Source organism: Myiozetetes cayanensis, unplaced genomic scaffold (assembly GCF_022539395.1).
Source record: "Myiozetetes cayanensis isolate MyiCay16 unplaced genomic scaffold, myiCay2020 scf10, whole genome shotgun sequence".
In the NCBI taxonomy this organism is placed as follows: Eukaryota; Metazoa; Chordata; class Aves; order Passeriformes; family Tyrannidae; genus Myiozetetes; species Myiozetetes cayanensis.
The window spans coordinates 35,838,732-35,859,323 of NW_026086605.1; the positions used below are offsets into that span (position 1 = coordinate 35,838,732).

The window sequence follows — 20,592 nt, forward strand, 5'->3', positions numbered from 1 at the left end:
GTGGTTCTTCTGCCCTTCCTCCAGGCCACAGATGCGGATGCTGGGGTCAACGGGCAGGTGCATTACAGCCTGGCAAACTTCAACAACCTGTTCAGGATCACGTCCAACGGCAGCATTTACACAGCAGTGAAGCTCAACAGAGAGGTGAGGGACTACTACGAGCTCATCGTGGAGGCCACGGACGGAGCGGCGGATCCCCGTCGCTCCACGCTCACCGTGGCCATCAAGGTGCTGGATATTGATGACAACAGTCCTGTGTTTACCAACGCCTCCTACACTGTCTCCGTGCCGGAAAACCTGCCCCCAGGCACTGTCTTCCTGAAGATAGAGGTGAGGAGGTTAGGGAGGGAAGAAGGTGTTGTGTGACTGACTTAATGTGGCAGTGGGAGTGCAGGCAGAGATTGGGAACTGTGGTGTGTGTGTGGGAAGGGAGGGGTCTTTTTGCCCAGAGAAGCTGTGGCTGGTCCGTCCCTGGAAGTGTCCAAGGCCAGGTTGGACGGGGCTTGGAGCAACCTGGGCTGGTGGAAGGTGTCCCTGCCCATGGCAGGGGGTGGAATGAGATGGTCTTGAAGGTCCCTTCCAAACCATTCTGGGATTCCTTGATCCTCTCCCTGGTAGTGGCTGATAGCAGGTGCACCAGGGAAGAGAACAAGACCAGACTCATCTTCCAGTGCCTCTTTCCCTGAATACTGTGCTTGTGTCCTGTGCCAGGTACCTCTGGATTTTAGACCCTCCAGTGGATTTGATTCCTTGTGCCTGTGGACATCGAATACAATTAGAGCAATAGAACAAAGCTCCACTCGTTTGCAGCACTTTTCTTTTATGTGTCCTTTAACAGGGAGGTTTTGTGAAGAAGGGCTGTGTTTGGTTTCAAGTCCCTTTGCTTTCCTGCAGGCGAAGGATGTGGATCTGGGCTCGGAGGTGAACTATCGGATCCGCACGGAGGAGGCACGGCAGTATTTCGCACTGAACAGGCACACGGGCGAGCTGTCCCTGCTGAAATCCTTGGATTACGAGTCATTCGCTGACACAGAGGCCACCTTCACCTTCCTGGTGGAAGCCTTCGACAGCAAGGGCACGATGCCCCCTGGGCTGGCCACTGTCACCGTCAGGGTCAAGGTAAGAGCAGCCACTGCTCACTCAGGGCATCCTCTCCTTGGGGGGTACAAAACACTCCACCCAGGAACACCAGAACAGCATCAGCATGGCTGCTCCTCTGCTTTTCACTTGGACAGAGTTACTTTTTTTGCCAGAAACTTGTTAAACCCATGTTTCATAGCAGTCTATAATCACTGTGCTGTGTGCAATTACAGAGTTAAATATTGGATCACCAATTTATGAGGTGCATGCCCTGGGCTGATCCCGTGGCAGGGGCTGGAACAGGATGAGCTTTCAGGCCCCTTCCAACCCAAGCCAGTCTGATTCTGTGACTGTGGTGGATTGCTTTCATTAGTCACGGGGTTCAGGGAAGAAATCCAGTTTAACCCAGTGGCCTCAGTAACAGCAGCTTGTGCACTCTCACAGGGAGTGGTGTGGGAATAGGGAATTTAAGAAGGGGATTAGTAGGATCAAAAAACTGGTTCTTGCTTTCCTGGAGGCTCTTCCCACACATGATCAACAAAAAGATCAGGCTTGAGACAGGGGACAAGCAGCTGATCTTTTAAATGAGAAAGAAAATAAATTGAAACATTGAGTGTTGTCAGGTGACAGGCTGACTTTTGCAACAGATCAGTGGCCATAATTAAATATTACATATGTTTCTGAGATGAAGATGCTGCCTCGTTTCCAACCTTGAGTGACAGGTAGAACAGTGGTATTTTGAGTGGCAGTTGAGAGGACTTGTGAAAAAAAATGAGCTTTAATGTCTCCTTTTGCTGGGCAGATGTCACTAATATGTCAGGTGGTAGAAATGATGAACCTTGAGATGTCTGGCATAGGAAGGATGGTTTAATTGGAGCTTATAGATGAACTTCCCAGATCCAGAATTTACAGAGGTGGGAGGGAGGAGAAGGTGGAGATTGCAGTCCAGACACTTATCGAGGTGTGATGGATCCACAGGAGGACACCTGGTGTGGCTGATCCAGGTGACAGAGCAGCTGGAGGGAGTGCAGGGTCTGGGAAGCCAAGTGGGAACAAGAACAGGCCACCCATTCCCTCCTATTCAGCTCATCTTCTGCTCCAGGACCAGGAACTGGATGTGTCTGCTCTAAGTAGTACCTGTGTTTTCACTTCATTTAGAAGCTGGGATTTGGTTAATTATTTTACTACATTGTTTGAGATCCCAGATAGGGGATAAACCGAGTGCAGATGCACTGTAGGCTCCAACATAAAAGCCAAGCAGTCTTTAATAACACAGGACTGGACTAGAGGAAAGCAGGAGCAAGAATTAAAGCTGTTGTGGGGCCAAGCAGGGAACTTGTGTCACCATTACAGATTCAGCCCCTCTAGTCCTCAGAACATTATTTGTGTTATTACTGAGGTCTCTGAGGGCTCTCGGGCTTCCACTGCTCTGTTCCCATTTGTCATGTTTCAGAGCCCAGCTCTTTACCCAAAAAAGCACTGCAATTTTCCTTGTGTAATAGGGTTCTGTTAACCAGCTGTGGACATCTGATGGTGTCATCTATCATTTCTGGGGTATCAAACCAGAATGAGCAGCACCCCCATTCTCACCCTGCTGTCTGTGGCCAGAGGAGGGGGGAGACACTCTGAGATATTCTTTAGAACTCCCACTTTCAGCCTATGGCATGGCAAGCTACAAATAGTCTGTATTAACCTTCCCTGAACTGGATCGAGACACAGATTGCAGAGCAGAACATGCACTGCAGGAGCAATAACTTCATCTGCTCCTGCTATTGAAACACAGAACAGGCTGGATCCATGGGCTGATTCCAAGGGGATGAGGCTCAACCAGGCCAAGGGCCGGGTCCTGCCCTTTGGCCACACCAAGCCCCAAGAGCCCCACGGGCTGGGCACAGAGTGGCTGGAGAGCAGCCAGGCAGGGAGGGAGCTGGGAGTGTGGAGGGACAGGGAGCTGAACAGGAGCTTGTATTGCCTCCAAAATTCATCTCATTTCTAGTGGAATCAGTGGAATAACAGCCGTGGTGTTGGTCTGTGGTGCCCGTAAACAGATTTATTTCTTTGCTCCCATTTCAGCTGATCTGTTCAATCATCTGCCAGTCATTTATTGCCTCGTATATTCCATCATGAATATTATCCCCTAATTTATATGATGAGCTGCTTTAGGGCTTGCTGAGCACTAGATGTGAGAAAGATGCAGTCAGGCCATGCGAGGTGTGACAAGGCTCTGTTTTGGGCGTTACACAAGATTCAGTCAACAATCTTGTGTAAAGCAGCACCGATCAGAGATAGAATTCAAGGGGCCACTTCATACTCTTTGTCATATTGTCACAATGATTTTGAATTTGATGATATGAAGGTGTGTGTTCTGAGAGGCCAAGGAAACAGGGAAGGATGGGAAGGGACTGGGAAGGCACTTCTTGATACTCCAGTACCTGGTGAGATCAGGTATTTCAGGGAGTCAGAGGGTGGTTTGGGTTTGGCTGGGTGAGGCTGGTCCAGGCTCCCAAGGGCTATGAGTGCCCTCAAGGCCATGAAATCTTGGAGCCTTCAGGGAGTTTTCATTCTGCCTATTTAGTAAGAAAATGTCTTGGATTTTTGTTTTCAAAGTAAGGTGTTGAACGACGACTTTCTGTGGTTAAAGAACGCACCAGGGGAGTTGGGATTTTCCAGTGCAGTGATACCCTTTGCTTTCTACAGAAGAGAGTTTCCCACTTACAGCAGAGGAATGTGAAATGTGCCCTTGGAAGCCCCCAAGCAGCAGGGAATTATTAAACACTTGTAGACAGCTCAGATGGGAGGCCACCAGCTCTGGGGGTGGGCACGTGGACTGAGGTGGCAGAAGTTACAAACCCAAAATGACAGCAGAAAATTACAGATCTGGAGCTGTGGGAGAAGACTGGGGAATTTCCATGTGGGACATGAAGGAAAAACCTTTTCCCTCTCTCCCTTTGTGGGACTGAACATGAGTGGAAGAGGAGATGGCTGGAAAAATACATTTCTTTTCCGATTTATTAGACGTCTCATAAAAGGCAGCAGACTGCAAAAGGAGCTGGAAAGGCTTAATGTGCATTTATTAGCTCAGAGAGTGGTTTTTGTAGCAGTGGAATACTGATTTCCACTTTGGTATCAGCACAGTCCTGAAGGTGTAGGAAAAACACACTGATGTGGTTCCAAAGGTTTCCTGTGAGTATTTACACCTAAAAAATGATGGTATTAAAGAAGCTGGCAAACTTAAGAAGTGGCTTTTCTTTTTCCAGCAGATCAGAAGTAGGAGACTCAAACATTTCCTCAGACTTTTAGGACTTTTTCATGGAATCATGGAATGGTTGGGGCTGGGAGGGACCTTAGAGATCATCTAGTTTATGGTCATTTCTGCTTAAGAGATGAGGAGAGAGGCAAGAGGAAAGGGAAGCTTTGGGGTAAATGGCCTTTTCCCAGGTGGGCACCTTTGCACAGGTTGGTAATGGTAAAAATCACCTAAACAGTGGGGTTCTCTTGATGGTCTGGATAAATCAGCAGGATGTGTGGGTTTGGTGTTCTTTGAGAGGAATTTGTCTCTCTGGAATTGTTCAGCAGATAAAAAGTTCGATTTTGCTGTCACAGGATTACAGTTAATTTTAATAAATAATCAATCCTCAATTAGAATTAGGTCCCAACCTACCAAATCAAGCTGATTTTAGAAGCTGCAGAAGAACCCCTCAAAACCTGGATGAGTAGATGTAGAGAAGTATGACCTTGCTTAAACACAAAGGAAACCAGTGAGGGTTAACCAGGTTGATTTTTGGGGACGTTGGGAAGGAGAGGCTTCATTCCCATTTGGAAGGGCTGCCATCTAGTGCACTGCAGGTGCTGGCAGCAGGTTTAGCAGGGATATTCCTTTGGATAAAAGGGCCTGAGATAGCCATAGAGACATACACTTAAATATTTATATTTATATATATATGTAAGTACATATGTATATACGCACACTTGTATATACACACACATACATATATATATCTCAAATATATTGGAGTATCACCCAGACCTGCTTCTGGCAGTGTGGAGACTGAGAATAAACTCCAGGTTTTCCCCCTTTCATTTGTCTCTCATAAAACATGATTTCTACCAAACCACTTTTTCCAAGTAAAGTTGATTCTTCTTCAGAAAGTCTTCAGGTTGGTGGTAATATCCAAATCAGGCGAGTCTGTCACTCAGGTAGCCTTAGTAATAATATTAATTATTCCTAATAAGTGTGAGTTATCAATGGGGAGATGCAACCTGGGCTGGTGGAAGGTGGCCCTGCCCAGGGCAGGGGGTGGAATGAGATGGGCTTTGAGGTCCCTTCCAACCCAGACCATGCCGTGGTTCCATGCAACAGCTGTAGGCAGAGATCTGAATCCAAGGTGTGTGTTTCCAGAGCAGGGAAGGAGGAGGAGGGATTTACTTCACCCAGGTGGTAAATGCTTATATTCTCAACTTAGTGGAGCACAAGCGAAAAAGGCCTCCCTGTGTCCTCATAAATCAAAACCATCTGAATGTCTCTGAAGTCCGTTGAAGCTTCCAAGTCCATTTGGTGCTGGGAATGCTGAGCTGGAGGGATTTTCCTTCTGATCTAGCAGTGGATTGCCCTCCCCACGTGTGCAGGAGCACCTGGTTTAGTATTAGTGCATTACAGCAAGTGACTGGCTCGATGATTTTTAAATTACATATTGATTTCCTCCTTAATACCTTTCCTCCCCTCTGCTTTGTTTCCCCTCTCTGGCATTCCGTGGTGACAGTCTGGGTCCACAACAGTTTTGTTCAGCGTTTTAATACTCTTTGCAGAGAGGTCAATATTTGTTCTCCTGCCGACCTTTCTGCTCAATAACAACCCTTTAAAACTTGGGAGCGAGCTGTTTCCTCCTCAGAGTGCAAGGAAAGGGGTTGGGAGGTGGGATCATTCACACAGCTGAGTTAACAAAGGAGCTGGCATCCAGAGGATGGCTTAGTTGGCTTTGGGAGGTGCTGATGTGGATTCTCGAGCTTCTCTCCCATCCTGTGCTCGATCCCTGACCTTTGGCCAAGGGAGGGGTGTCAGGATGTGTGTCCTGGCCTGTTTGATGTGTTGCCCTGTGTGAACATGGGGAAACCAAACAGAAGGAGAAGTGGCAGATGAAGAGCATCTGTGATGGGGATGCAGCTTTGGGGGACGTTATGCTTTGACTTTCCCTCTGTTTTGTAAATAAATAGGTATTGAACATGCAATAAATCTGCAGTTAGGTAAGCAGTGACACAAAGGCTGGTGTGTATCTCTCTCTGAATATTTGGCTGCTGTTACCTTTCTGTCAGAATACACGGCCCAGGTGTTTGAAAGGGAGACCTGTGGAGGATCCATTGCCTGGATTTCCCATTTACATATTCTGGTGCGTGTCTGGTAGTTAACAGGAGCCTGGATTTAAGTGAACAGCAGCCTGGATTTATGTGGCTGAAGCAGTGAACTGTGGAAGGTTGTAAGACGCTGCAGTTTGGCCACAGGAGCACGTGGAGGGTTGTGCCTCAGATTTAAAAGGTGATTTCCTGACTTCTTACCACCCCTTTGGGGAAGGTTTACTACCCTGTTCCTTAACCTGTGCTTAGGGATGGCACTGGTGCTGCATCCATTTCAGTGCCAAGGTTTAGAGGTGTTTTAAGCAGAAGCCATGAGGTGTAGAGTGAATTTGGGTTATTAACCTGTGCAAAATGTCTTTGGTCTCTGGTCATAACAGAAGCCCAGTACTTGTCCCAGATGTTATGTTCTTGCCAAAAGTCTCGCTGTGATGAAAAGCTGAAAACTCTGCATCTGGACACCAGGAAATCCACTCTGATGGCAAAAACTGGATTGGAGCTCTTGGAGAGAGAGGCTTTCCAAGGGCCTGGAGGGACAGGAAAAGGGGGAATGGCTTCAAACTGACAGAGAAGGGTTAGGTGGGATATTGGGAAGGAATTCTCCCCTGTGAGGGTGGGCAGGCCCTGGCACAGGGTGCCCAGAGAAGCTGTGGCTGCCCCTGGATCCCTGGAAGTGTCCAAGGCCAGGTTGGATGGAGCCTGGAGCAACCTGGGCTGGTGGAAGGTGTCCCTGACATGGCAGGGGGTGGGATGGGATGAGCTTTAAGGTCCCTTCCAACCCAAACTGTTCCATGATTCTTTGACTGCAGGGACACAGGATTTGGGGTGAAATGGAGTGGATCTTGACCTCTTGAGCTATTCACAGGGTATACAGTGTGTTTTCTTACCCTAAGAAAATCAGATGTGGGCTGTGTTCCATCCTCAGTGATGGTGCTTGGTGCCCAAAAATCAGTAGTTTCTTTCCTTGACCTTTTTGGTACCTCAACTCCCCACAATATGTAAAGAGGAATTCTACCAGTTGAAGGAGGTGATAATACAAGAATTTCTCCTTCTCACCTCTGAAACAAGACTTTATCAGAATCAAGAAAGCATTGCAGCCAAAAACACCTCCCATTTCCATGTCATCTGCATGTTTCACACGTTAAACCTTCTGCCTGCCTGCAGAAATTCCCTCTGTGCTCCCAGCAGTTACCCCTCCCAGACATTTGGGATGAGCACAGATGAGATCCTGGTCTCTCTGAGGAGCACTTACTGCAGCCACACAGCAGAGACCTGGCATGATTCTTCTGGGGAGCTTTTATTTTGTTAGAAGTGGAAACATTAAAGCTCAAACTCTGCCATAAAATGAATTAGTGGCTGCTTTAGGATTCTGGAGAGATGAGCCGGGAGGACAGGCACGTGAGGCTCTTCTGGGTGGTTATGAGTGAGGCATTTAGTGCCTGTTGGGTCGTCTCAGTTAACATTTATGAGGCACAGTCATGCATAAAGCTTGTCTTAGAGGAAAGATAATTTAGAGGGGCAGAAGACTTTCTGTGTCCTACTTTATGCTTTGCTTTGTGTTCCTTAGTATTTTGTGTATCTTGAAAAATGGGTGTGTTAAGCAGGACGACTTCCTCATTTTCTGTAGCAGGGGATGTAGTAAACCATCTAGCAACAGGGTTATGCTTCCCAGTACCTCAGGTCAGCAGTTTTCAGGCTCTAAGGCCACATAAAGGTGTTCAGAAGATAACAAAAGCTTCCCAGGGTGAACCTCCTCACTCCCTCCAGGGAGCAAAAAGCAGAGTGTGTGACCTCTTGTGCCTGGCCCAAGAGAAAGGATCAGATCTGGCTGTGGGTTTGCAGGTGCACAGAGAGGGGTGGATCCAGAACACACTCAGGAGAAACAAGGTTGTTTATGTAAACTAGGCCTGGGTGTTGAATTCTCTGATGAAGTAAATGACTTTCCCACAAGCGGGTCAGGAAACGGAAATGATAAGATCCAGTGCCTGTAATTCCGTGCAGGAATGCTCATGTTTGAACGTGGATGTTTTTTCCAAGATGTTCTCATTTGAATGCTCCCCTGGTTAAATTGCCTAGGAGTGGCTTTTTAATGTAGTGTAACGATCCATTTGTCTTTGAAAATCTGAAACTCGGAGGAAAGGCTTTTCCGGTGCCTTTTGAGGACTCGGATCACAGACCTTGCACCAAGCACAAGGCATGAATTATTCAGGCATTTATTACATGGACTTCTGACAGCCATTTCCTTAACGTGTAGCTGTTTATTACACTGTTGTTCCCCCTGAAGGGGTCTGGGTGAGTGTTTTAGAGGACTGTGTAATGTGATGTTTAGCCAGTGTCAGCACGTGGAGTTTGCAGCGGGAAGAGCTGTGACAGCGGCTCAGAGCATCGTTGTGGGAACTTTGGGTACCTTCCTGGGGGGATTTACATGAGACCTGGTGGCACCTGTGTTCCCCCAGAGCTCAGGCATCTCCTGCTGCAAGGTGGGAGGGAGGAGGGCAGGAAGGCTCTGCACAGGGAGCTGGACAGGCTGGGATCCATGGGATGAGGGACAAGAAGATCCAGAGCCCGCTGCTGGAGGAGCAGGTGGGGTGGAATTCTCTGCTCTGTTCACCTGTGAGACCGTGTTCTCCTGCAGAATTTCCTTCAGTTGAGCTCTCAGAGGAGAATTTTTGGTGAATCTTCGGCTCCTTCCCCTTGGGTGCTGGTTTTGTGTGGTGGCAGTGGCACTGGGAGAGCCTGGGGATGGCAGACTGCCCGAGGAGGGAGTGGGGTGGGGAGAGTTCGACAGAACCACCAGTGAACATGCCTGTAATTTTGTTTGAACCTCAGAACTAAGCTCTCAGCTGTGTTTTGCAGGCTATGAATGATCCCTTCTCAACTGTGTTTTGCAGGATATGAATGACTACTCCCCAGTCTTCAGCCAGAAGCTCTACAGGGGGATGGTTGCTCCCGATGCCACCAAGGGCACCGTCATCACCACGGTTTCAGCTGAGGACCAGGATCCCCCGGTAAGCAAAACAGGTCCTACCAATACCCTACACCCAGCAAGGAAAAAACTTTAACTCTCCTTAGTGCCTGTCCTTTCACCCACCAAGATGAGGAGCAGGAGCTTCAGGGGAGTAACTCCCACGTTTGCTTCGTCGTCCTGGACGGAGGCTGCGTTTACAAGGCCGGTTCCTGAAGCTGGGAAGTCACGGGTACAGCTGCCAGGAAGATTTCTGGAAAGCTCTTTATCCGACTTCACAGTGTAGATGAATAAGGGAACAGGCAGGAAGGGAAGCTGTGCCTGTCCTTGGGACAGTTCTGCAGCCCAAAGAGGAAACAAAGCCCAGATTTGTAGGGTTGTCACTGTGCTGATTTCGCAGTCACCGAGCATTTCCAATCTGACCCATCCAGGGCTGTGTGGAACACGCACCCCACCAACCAGCCCGTTCCACGTGCAGGATTTGAACCCAGGGCACTCATTCTGGGGATAGAGTTTGTTTCTGTCACTGGCTTTTGTTGCTGCTCCCTGGTGGAGCTGTGGATTGACAGGACTGGGCGCACATTCCTGACTCGTTGGCTGTTCCGAAAGGGGAACAGCAATCCTGGCAGTCAGAGGGTGATGAACATCAGTGACCAGATGATCCACCGAGGACAAGAAAAGCCAAAGCTGTTCTGCCAGCCAGGTTTAATTTTTAATTGTCAGTGTTCAGCCTATCAAGGAGAATAATCCTGGGGGAGAATGAGCCGTGCACATTAAAAGCTGGTGGCAGTGCTCTGACACAAGTCAGCTCAGTCTGCTCTGGGGTGATGTCTTTGCCACCCAGGGGCAGAAATGCAAGAGCAGAAAGGCATTTGCTGGAAGACAATTTTCAAATTGCTTCAAGACTACCTGATTCTACTCTGTGAAGGACTTTTACTGTCACCCTTCCCGAATGTTTTACTCTTCCCTATGTTTGCTGCAATAAGCCCCGTCCAACCTGGCCTTGGACACTTCCAGGGATGGGGATTTGCTCTTGGCAAGTTTATCAAACTGTCCTGCAGGAAAGGATGTTAAGGGTCAGTGAAACCAGGCAAGAAGGTGAATTTCTAGGCCACGGAAATTACAACATAAGGGGGGATAGGAAGTAAATAGTTGGTCATTGGGATTAGAAAGTCAGTTTTAAGCTGGGGTGTTTTTTTGTGTGCAAATTTTATTTAACATGATCTGTTGCTTTACAACAAGAGATTTTGGATTCTGTTTGCCCCTTCTGATAGAAGCTCCATTTTATAATCCCTGGCTTTAACGTGTCTAAATTTTGAAGACTGAGTTCTTGGAGGAAACAAAACATTCTGAAACCGATGAATGTATATTTATAGTTCTTAGTCCTGTGTCGTCAGCATTTCCAATACAAAGTTCCTTCACTTTTTCATTTCAAACCACCCACACCCCACTGAGCTCTTTCCTTTTCTGTATTTCTCTCGCTATCACACGAACACTTGTTGCATTTGTTTGATTTTTATGAAGATTTAAAAAGGAAGCTGCCCTGGAGCATTTAATGAAAGCAATAGCCATAAAAGTCAGCCAGTTATGGAGGAAAGCTTTTAAAACAGGTTTTCAGAGGGTTTTTTATTTCAAACTAATGGCTGGTGGTTTTGTGTCTCATCTTTTCTGTTTCAAAAGTAAAAATTATCAGGCACAAACAGCTCTGTTTCTTTTTCTGCCTCAGCCAACCTGTTTAGATGCTTTGTGCTCCTGGAAAATCTCTGTTTATTTATTTGGAGCTGGCTTTGACATTAAATGGTGTCACAAAGTATCTGATATGAATTCACCAGAAATTGGTTTTAAAAACACACAACCTTCTCTCTGTTCACCAAAGGACCTTCCCCCAAACTTGCCTTAAGGGATAGAATATTTTTAGTTGTCATCAACGTTTTACTTGTGTGGTTTGGGTTTTTTAACCTGTTGGAATCTTATTTGCAGAGTACTAATACATCTATTTTATCAGTTCAGGAAAAGAAATAGGTGTCTAGTAAAAAAAATAATTGTGGCTTTAAAATATGCCTGGTTATCAGGGCAGGACTAATGAGAGCCTCACTAATTTGAGGTATCCAAGCCTGATTTTTTCCACTTGTTATTTTGCAAGTAATGCAACCTATTCCCATATCCACGTTCAACTCAGCCCAGGACAGAAGTCCAGCCAGATTTTTCCATCATCTGCAATAAAAGCTTTTCAGAACTAATCAGCTCTTCAGGGACTCCCACTGTCTTAGTGAGTCCCAGCTTGGCTGCTCATTGTCAGATTAGCATGGATGCTGTGAGAATCCAAATGGAAAAGCTCAGCACCTGCATGGGATGGCTCTGCAGGGAAGGCCAGTGGGAATTTTCTGGGAGCACAAGAGCAGGTTTGGGGTAAGAAGGAGGTGTTGTGAGTGTTGTCAGTGTGGTTTGGCTCTTCATTTCAAACAAACAAACAAACAAATAGTGATTTAGGTGAAAGATAAGAGGGTGAGGAGCACCTGGGATATAGTTTTCTGTATGGATTTCCTAAATTATTTAGGAACTTGCTGCATATGGAGGTGTGGAAGTGTCACAAGTGACTGTGATGTGCTTTCAGAAAGTCAGAAGGGTTAAGAGCCAGGTTTTACTCTTCAGTTGCTGCTAAATTAATCCAACAATTAATCCTCATTTACTGGAGTTGTAGATGAAAAGTTATCTTGGTTTTATTGAAAACAACATCCCCCATCAGATCTCCCCATAGTAAATTGTTTGCAACTGTGCATCTTCCACGTCTGGACGCGTGGCTGAGGGAACAAATGAGTATCTGAGGATAAAGATGTGTGATTTCCTTTATACCTAAAACCTCCAGCCATCACTACAAAGCAACTGTCGATAATAGGATCGGTTTGTTTGAAGAGAACACCCCTGGATTTCTGGTGGTTATTATTGAAAGTTAAAACAGAAATAATCTGTGCTAGATTCAAACGTTTCCTGGTAGGTGTTTTGTTATGGTTTTATTTTGACCCGTGGGTTTCAAAGTGGTCAGAAACTCTTGGCCTGAAGGCATAAGAGACCTCTGATAGTTATTCCTTCAGGTCCTTGGTGAAATGTCAATTAAAACATAGAAACCAGTGCTTTTCACTAAAGGCCAGAGCAAGATTTGCAGGGCTGTCTTTGAGTAAATGTCAGTTTAAATTCCTACCAGTTACTTACACTTTCTCCTTTCTTTTCCAGTTTTAATACACTTTTTACTTGCAGCGACTGAGAATATAAATTATGTTTTAGAAGACGATTTTCTATTTGTTATAAGAACTTGGATTTGAAGTGCAATTCTGCTCTTTGAAATCTGGTCAATTTTGCTCAACCTGTTTTCATGAAGCGTGGTAAATCAACATATTGTCCTTCAAATCCAGACCAGTCTGTGGTCCTATGATTTCTTTTTTTTTTTCCCCCACTGTGAACTCCTTGTCTTCTTTCCTGGAAAGAGCTCCTTTGACCCTCTTTGAGTTTAATTTCCCCAGCACAACTCTTTTGTGCTGAGGTCAGAAATGGTGAGAGGTGCCAGCAAAGTCACTTTACAGGGGCTTTGTGTGCCTGGGGAGCCACGAAAATGCTGCATTTCTGATGATGCTGGAATGGTGCTTCCAGATCCAGAAATGCATCCTGTAGGAAGCCTTGTCCTAAGGTTGGATAACTCCCTTGGAGACAGGGAGAATTCCCTTCCTTGCTGAGGTGGTGTGCTGATTGATGAGAGATGCCAGGCAGTTCTGACTGTGTTCTCAAAGCTCTTAACCCTCCAAATATTTGGGCAGGGGAGCACCAGGAGCTGTCTGGTGGCTGCTCAGTTTGTTTGCTTTGTTTATCAGAGGTGATTCCCAGGACTGACATAACGAGGGGTGTTTGCTTTTCCTGTGTAGGCCTTTTGTGTGTGTTTGTGTGTGTGGTTTTTCACTGTAAAAGCTGGAATATTTCTGCCCTGGGCTCCATAGCCTGATTGTTTTTGTCTGAAATGTTAATAGAAACAGATGCAGAACACTAATTTTAATGGGCAGCCAGCTTCCAGAGCTCCAGAACATCCAGTTTAATGGTTTATCCATTCTCTTACCACCTCGTGAGGTTTTTCTTCAATGGAGCCCTTTTGTCAAATTGAGAATAATTGTCCTTATTGTCTTACAGGCACCCACTAAATATAAGATGCTGATAGATGTTTAATTAGAGATTCCACAGAATTTTAATTGGAGGTAAAAGCGTTTTCAGGCAGTCCAGAACTCCATCTTTAAAAGCTCTTACTTTGTTGGCTCCAGAGCAGAGGGGCTCCAGCCTTCCTCTCCTGGAGAGTGGAAGTGGTGGTTCCTGCCTTCCTCTTGAGTTGCTCGCAGAAATACCCTTGAAAACACCCAGAAATGGTTGTGTTTCCCTTCTCTCCTTTTTTCCCCTGCCTTTATTGGATGGCAGTTTCTCTGCAGCCTGCCTGTGCCTGTTGGGAGTTATCTGGACAGTGCACCTGTGCCTCATCCGTGGCCCCTTTCCCAGGAGCTGCCTCCTCATCGAACAGAAATATTGGGGTCCTGTCTGTCCCTGACAAGCTGGGCCACACATGAATGTTGTTTCCCCAGAGCAAATGGAAACTTATGGAATAACAAGCCATGGAAGAAATAATTGAAGTTGGACGAGCTTTTTTTTAAACTTTTGTGTCTTGAACTCTCGGGGAAACTTTGTTTTTTTTTTGAGAGAGTGAACATGGTTCCTGCCAAGTACAGTCCTTGCTCCGTGGTTTGTTTGGGAACATGATCTGCTCTATTCAAGCTTTGCTGCAGACATAATAATGTATCTAAATTAATTTAGAGCAGAGGCAAAAGATGATTAATATTTCAGATAATTAAAACTTGCTTCTGAAGAGATTTCCCTGGGAAATCTCTCTGGAGGTTGTTCTAATTGCATCGGTGCCAAAACACTGTAAATAAAAAATAAATCCCTGTTTTGTTATTTTTCAGCAGCGGCAGGGGCGAAGTGCACTTGATAGTCAGAGCAGGAACAATAACCTGATGAGAGTTTTGTTTATTTAATACCAAATTACCCAAGGTGTGCAGGTTTAATGATGATGAGAGCTCTTAGTCTTCCAAGCCAATGCGAGGGCCATTACTCCGAGGCCAGATAGACTGGATTTCAGCAGGTAATTTGCTCTTAATTACAACGTTGAAGAAGATGGCTGGAGCAGAGAATGCCAGCAGGAAAGTTGCTAATGGCCTCTGCTATGCTGTGGTCTGGGGAATTCCTCCTGTTTCCAGGGATTTGCACTCTCAGCGCCCGTGGGCCTCTGAAGTTCTTGGAGCTGTTAAGGTGAACTCCCCTGTGCTGCTTTGCTGAGCACCAGGACGTGTCAGGCAGCCCTGGGTCTGGGTGATTCAGGGAGCAGTTCAGGGAATAACCCTCTTTGTGGATACAAGCTGTGACAGCTTAATGGGGTTTGAAGGTTGTTGGGGAGAGTTCCTAACTGCAAGTGTGTGTTTTAAAGCAATCTGCTGGTGCAGAGATTAAACAAGGACGAGCTCTGATACAAAGCTCGTGCCGTGGGCTGAGCACAAACACGAGCTCGAGTCCTAAACTCGGCATTTAGAGTATCATTCTCCCCCAGGGTGTGCCTGTGGAAGGTGGGCTCAGCCCTTGACTGACCCCAGCAGTTTTGGTGGAGTCTTCTCCCATGTTCCCCCCCTCCCCAGGTCACTTTGATACTCTTTTCTTTATGTTTGGGTGGGGTTTGAGTGGCTCTGGTCATAAATACCTTTTATTTCTGATTGCTGTGTTTGATGGGAGGGGGGTGGTCGTGGCGTGGTCCCTGAGTGGGAGGTGGACATGGCTGTTGGCTCCAGCAGCAGAACACCTCGATTCCCTTGGCACACAGGTACTGTGTGGTCTCAGTACCACAACATTCCCCCTTTGTGCTGGAATTCCAGTGAAGGAGGCCACAAAGTTTGTTCCTCACTCCGTCTGTTCCTCTGAGCAGATGTTGATCGTTGGACTGGGGAGCAGGTTGATCTCAGTCCACCCAGGGAGTTGCAGCTGCTTTTTACTCTGGAATTCTGAATCTCCTGTAGATTTAACCCTATCCATCATTCCACTCTGCCTCATAAACCCTGTCTGGGCTGGAGCTCCTTGGAGGGCTCCAAGAGGCAACAGTCAAAGGACTTTAGTTAGACCAGGAAAATATTGATAGGATATTCCTGAGGTTAAAGCACTTTGGAACCACTTCTGTTGCTGTTTACAAAAGGAAATGTCCTGGTTCCTTGTAGTTAGTAGCTAACATGGAATTTATTTTGGATAACCACAAAGCTGCTTTGTAGCACATTATTGAATACAGATGAAAATCAGTAATTCTCCTCTAATGAAACGGTGGGCTCTGATGTTTTGGCTGTTTAAGTGCATTGTAAAGGTCAGAACCCGATCTGAGATCCAGACTCTGAGGCATTAAGAACATGAAATCACGGCAGTGATAGGATGTGAGTTTCTAAGTGCTTCTGTGAATCTCCTCCCAAATATATTTAGCAAATAACTTGGTTTGAGCCTTTTAAAATGCCCTCCCGAGGTGTCTCCATAACCAGGACACACAGACTTGGGGCTGCAGAAGGATGGTTATTCAGATGTCAGTGTGCAGAGAGGATCAGGGGGAAGGCCTGATGTCCTGGGGGGAGTCTCTTCTGAACCAGGATGAAGACAGGAGGGGGACCTGGGAGGGTCGGGCTCTGCTCCCAGGGAACAGGGACAGGAGGAGAGGGAACGGCCTCAGGCTGTGCCAGGGGGGCGCAGGTTGGACATCAGGAGGAATTTCTTGCTGGAAAGGGTGGTCAGGCATTGGCAGGGGCTGCCCAGGGAGGTTTGGAGTGCCCAGCCCTGGAAATGCTCAGGAAACCTGGAGATGTGGCACCTGGGGCTGGTGGGCTTGGCAGGGCTGGGCTGGTGGTTGGACTCAGTGACCTTAAGGATTTTTTCCCAACCTTATGACTCTGAGATGCCTGGAGGATGACTGCTGGAATTGGAATCATTGGAATATAATGGATACCTTAAGAAAATACGTTCTTCTCAATAAATGAGGGCTTTCTTTAGGCAGGTGGTGTTAAAAGAGTTGAATCAGGGAAATAGCCTTCTATCAGAAAATGCTGTGTTACTGATCTGAAAAGTTCACCCGTTGTACCCTGTGGCACTGCTGCTTCTGATCCCCACCTGGATCTGGTATTTTGTGACACACTCACGGGCTGCCTCTGCTTGTTCCTTGTCACTGAAACAGGGTCTGAAGAGTGAGGGGGGTTCATCGCAGGGCTGCTTAAAATGCATTTGCAAAACTGCAATTTCTGTGATTACCGATAAGCTTCACGAACTTCAGATGAGTTTCGCAAGGTGTTCAATTATTTTTGAAAGGTACTTTAAGCAACCTTAAGCTGTGCCCATCTTCTGCTTAACAATTTCAGTAGTTATAAAACAGACACTGTGTTTAAGTGGGTGGAGGCTTCGGGTCTGTTCTCTCCAAACCTCCGGTTATTTTTCTCGCTGGAAAATTTAAGGCCTTGTTTGAGGGGGAAACAGAGGATTGCTCAGTGAGTTATGAGGAATACAAACAGAACGTTCGTTAGTGATGGTCTGAAAAATGTTCCATTTTAACCCTGGGTTTTGTGAGCTGTGTGAAAACACGGGAGTGCTGCAGCTGCCTTGTCTTTGCCTTCCAGGGCACACCAGCGAGCCGGGTCCGCTACAAAGTGGATGTTGTGCAGTTCCCTTACAGTGCCAGCATTTTCGACGTGGAGGAAAACTCAGGCCGTGTCGTAACCCGAGTAAACCTCAACGAGGAGCCCAGCACGGTGTTCAAGGTACAAACCTGCGTTGTTGTGGGGCCTGGAAATTATTCCCTGCTTTTCCTTTCCCCTTCGTGTTTCTCCTCTCTTTCTTTATATCCCACAGAAGGGTCACAGAATCATCAGGGGCCCTCCGAGGTCATCAAGTCCAACCTTCGGTTGGGTGAAGATGTGAAATTTCAATTTTGTTAACTTTTTTTTTTTCTCCTGCCATTCTGACCTCAGGAGTGTCTTGAATGGATGTGGTTGCACTCATTAGGAGGGCAGGGAAACAGGGAGGCAGCTGAAGGAGCCCTCATTTTTCCCAAGTTCATTTTCATCAGGGCAGTGTGAATAGAAATCTGGGGAGAACTTTGAAAGGATAGCAGGATGTCCTTTAAGGAAAGCTACTGCACAGCTGGATAGTTTGGGAGTTCCTGTTCACAAGGGCTTTAATGCAAAAATATTGACTTTAAGGAGCCTTCAATTCCACAGAATTCTTACCCAGCCCTTTCTCTGTTTGTTTTATTGGGAGTTACAGAATCACAGAATCACTTGGGTTGGAAAGGAGCTCCACAACGCTGGAGTCCCCCCTGTGCCCGATGTCCCCCTTGTCCCCAGCCCAGAGCACTGAGTGCCTGCCTGGGACACCTCCAGGGCTGGGCACTCCAAACCTCCCTGGGCAGCCCCTGCCAGGGCCTGACCACCCTTTCCAGGAGGAAATCCCTCCTGATGTCCAATCTGAGCCTCCCCTGGCCTCTCCTCCTGTCCCTTGTTCCCTGGGAGCAGAGCCTGACCCCCCCCCCAGCTTCTGGAGTTCTGGATAAGGACGGGCTTTGGAGAGTATTTGTAGAAGACAGTTTTATTTGGACTCCATTTTACTCTGTTCCTGTAAATTTTCCCCCGTGTTTTGTTCTTACACAAGTCATGATTTGCAGGGAGAGAAAATCTCATCCGATTTGTTAGGCCCTGAAAATACAAGTGTTGCTGCAGGTCAGCCTGAGAAGTGTCCTTGTCCCTGCTCAGTGCGTGGTTTCCTCTGCTGTTAACAGCTGGTGGTCATTGCGTACGATGACGGGGACCCTGTGAAGTTCAACACCACGACGGTGGAAATCGCTGTGCTGCAGCCCTCGGTCATCCCACGCTTCACCCAGGATGAGTACAGGTACAGCATTTATTCATTCACATTTCCACCACTTGAATTCTGAGCTATGAAAATATTGTGGTCTTAACAGGTTGTCCCCGGCTGGAAAGATCTGGGCTGTAGGTGAGGAAAGGTTTGCTTGAAGCAGTGCTCTGAGGGGCTGCTGAAAATGTCAGTCCTTTGGATAAACGTGCCAGTCACTTGGATGAACAACAAATGCTGTGCCTTGGAACTGTGGCTGGGGTCACCAGGGCTCAGGGTTAATTTTCCTGCAGCCTCTGGGAGCGTGTTTTGATCGTCTGCACCATCTGTGTGTCAGACTCGACCTCTCCGACGTTGGAAGCGCAGATGACAATTGTTCTTATTACAGTGATAAAGTTTACCCTCTGACAGTTTAATATCTTCAACTTCAGTGTCTTAAAATTGAGTATAAACAACAACAAAAAAATGGGGCACAGGCTGATTAGTTTGTTAAATTCTGTTACAGAGAGCGTGTTTATCAATTTGACATCCATATGATGTGATATGACATCCATTGGAAGTGATAAAATTGACATCTGTAGAAAAACAGGGAGCGAGGGATGGGGTCCATGCAGCCAGCCCCAAGGTGTCAAGGAGCTGCACTGTGTGCTCGTGATGCCCACGTTGTGACAGCAACCAGAATATGTTGGCATTGTACAGATATTTTCAAACCCAAGTACTGCAGCAAACGGGAACACAGAGACTGAACGTAAATGGTCTTCACGAGGCCCTAATGGGGGGCTTGCCCTGCTGTTCTGAGGAGTTCAGACAAACATTCATGATGTGCATTCTGTTTATCCTCAGGATTAGAGCATTAGTGTTTTGAAGCCGTAACTTTAAGAAATGAAAAAGAGCAAAACACTGCCAGACCTCTCCTGATTTCGGATTTAATCCTGAAACAAACACAGAATCCGAAGGAACAGTGCAAAATGACGAAGTTTGCATTTAATTATAGTCCTTTGCTGCAGGATTTTTCGAGAGGGAGATTATTCCTGCTGCTCCCTGTAGTTTATTGGGGATCTCCAGAGGTATGAAGTGTAATTTAGGTAATGCAGCAAATACAAATGCTGCAATCACTGTGGCTGTGATTTCAAACACAGCAGGGCATGGAGGTTGCTGCTGGAGCAACCTTGCTGTTGGAGCAAGTCCAGAGGAGGGTCCAGAAGTTTCTGAGGGGACTGGAGCACCTCCCCTGTGGAGACAGGCTGGGAGAGCTGGGAATGCTCAGCCTGGAGAGGAGGAGGTTGTGTGGAGACCTCACAGCACCTCCCAGGGTCTGCAGGGGGTACAGGGAAACAGGAGAGGGCGGTCACTTGTTTTCTTCAGTGTCAGAAATGACATGAAAACAACCCCAGAACGTTCTGGTCCAGCTCTGAGACCCTCTCAGACATTCTGGAGAGGGACCAGTGCTGATTCCCGAGGTTTTCAGGATCTGTCACGCTCTGCAGGCTGCGCTTTGTATTTGGTTTCTTGACAGGTGATTCAGGCTGGAACTGGCAGCTTTCACAGCACCTTCTTTTCAAGCTGACATAGGATATCTTTGGGGTAAATGACAGCAAAATGATAAACTGTGGGATGTGGGTGCTCGAATTTCTGGAGGATTGAGAATTAGTGGCTTTGGAGTGGATTAGAATTGATCTTTGCTTGTTTAATTATCATAATCTGGATGATTCCAGCGTTGTCTTCGAGCTGTTTTACAAACTTCCTTTCTGTGTATTTAGGAAAAGGTCACAGTTGAACAGTTTGACAGAGCAAAGCTGCAGCATGTATTACAAAATCAGAAATAAATACAAAATACAGGAGAGAGGGACCAGATGGCCTGAGCAAAAAGGGAGATAAAAGTGCCACTCTGCCTTGAGCTGTTGGTCTGGCAGCTCTGAGCTCTGCCAGAAGTACAGCAGCACACTGGGGGCTCTGCTTGCAGCCCTCTTCACACCAAGGGAGGCTTTGATTGATTATTACCTCCATCCTAAAGTGACTTCCACAGGAGGCAGCAGTCAAGGAGGCGCAGTCAGAGATTTGCATTCATTCACTCTGCATTATTGCATAACTGGGGGCAAATTAATGAGTCTCTTTTGCCCCCACCTTCTCTGTTTGGATTGTAAATTATACCGGAGACTTCTGGCTGCTGCTGTGCTGTACATACCAAACAGCAAAGGGCAGCTGAGGCTCTGAGAGCAGGAAAATACAGGGTGGAGCAGTTGCTTTATGACAGG

At 46.8% G+C, this 20,592-nt stretch overlaps 1 protein-coding gene across 7 annotated transcripts in view; it reads left to right on the forward strand.

Annotated features, from left to right (window-relative positions):
• Positions 1–20,592, forward strand: part of PCDH15 (protocadherin related 15) — a 460,568-nt gene that overhangs the window by 387,373 nt on the left and 52,603 nt on the right. For all 7 annotated transcript variants that reach the window (XM_050305502.1, XM_050305496.1, XM_050305499.1 and 4 more), the window contains 5 exons: positions 25–330; positions 895–1,119; positions 9,318–9,434; positions 17,107–17,247; positions 18,264–18,376. In XM_050305502.1, coding sequence (XP_050161459.1) covers positions 25–330; positions 895–1,119; positions 9,318–9,434; positions 17,107–17,247; positions 18,264–18,376 — 902 coding nt within the window. The remainder of the gene's footprint in view (positions 1–24; positions 331–894; positions 1,120–9,317; positions 9,435–17,106; positions 17,248–18,263; positions 18,377–20,592) is intronic.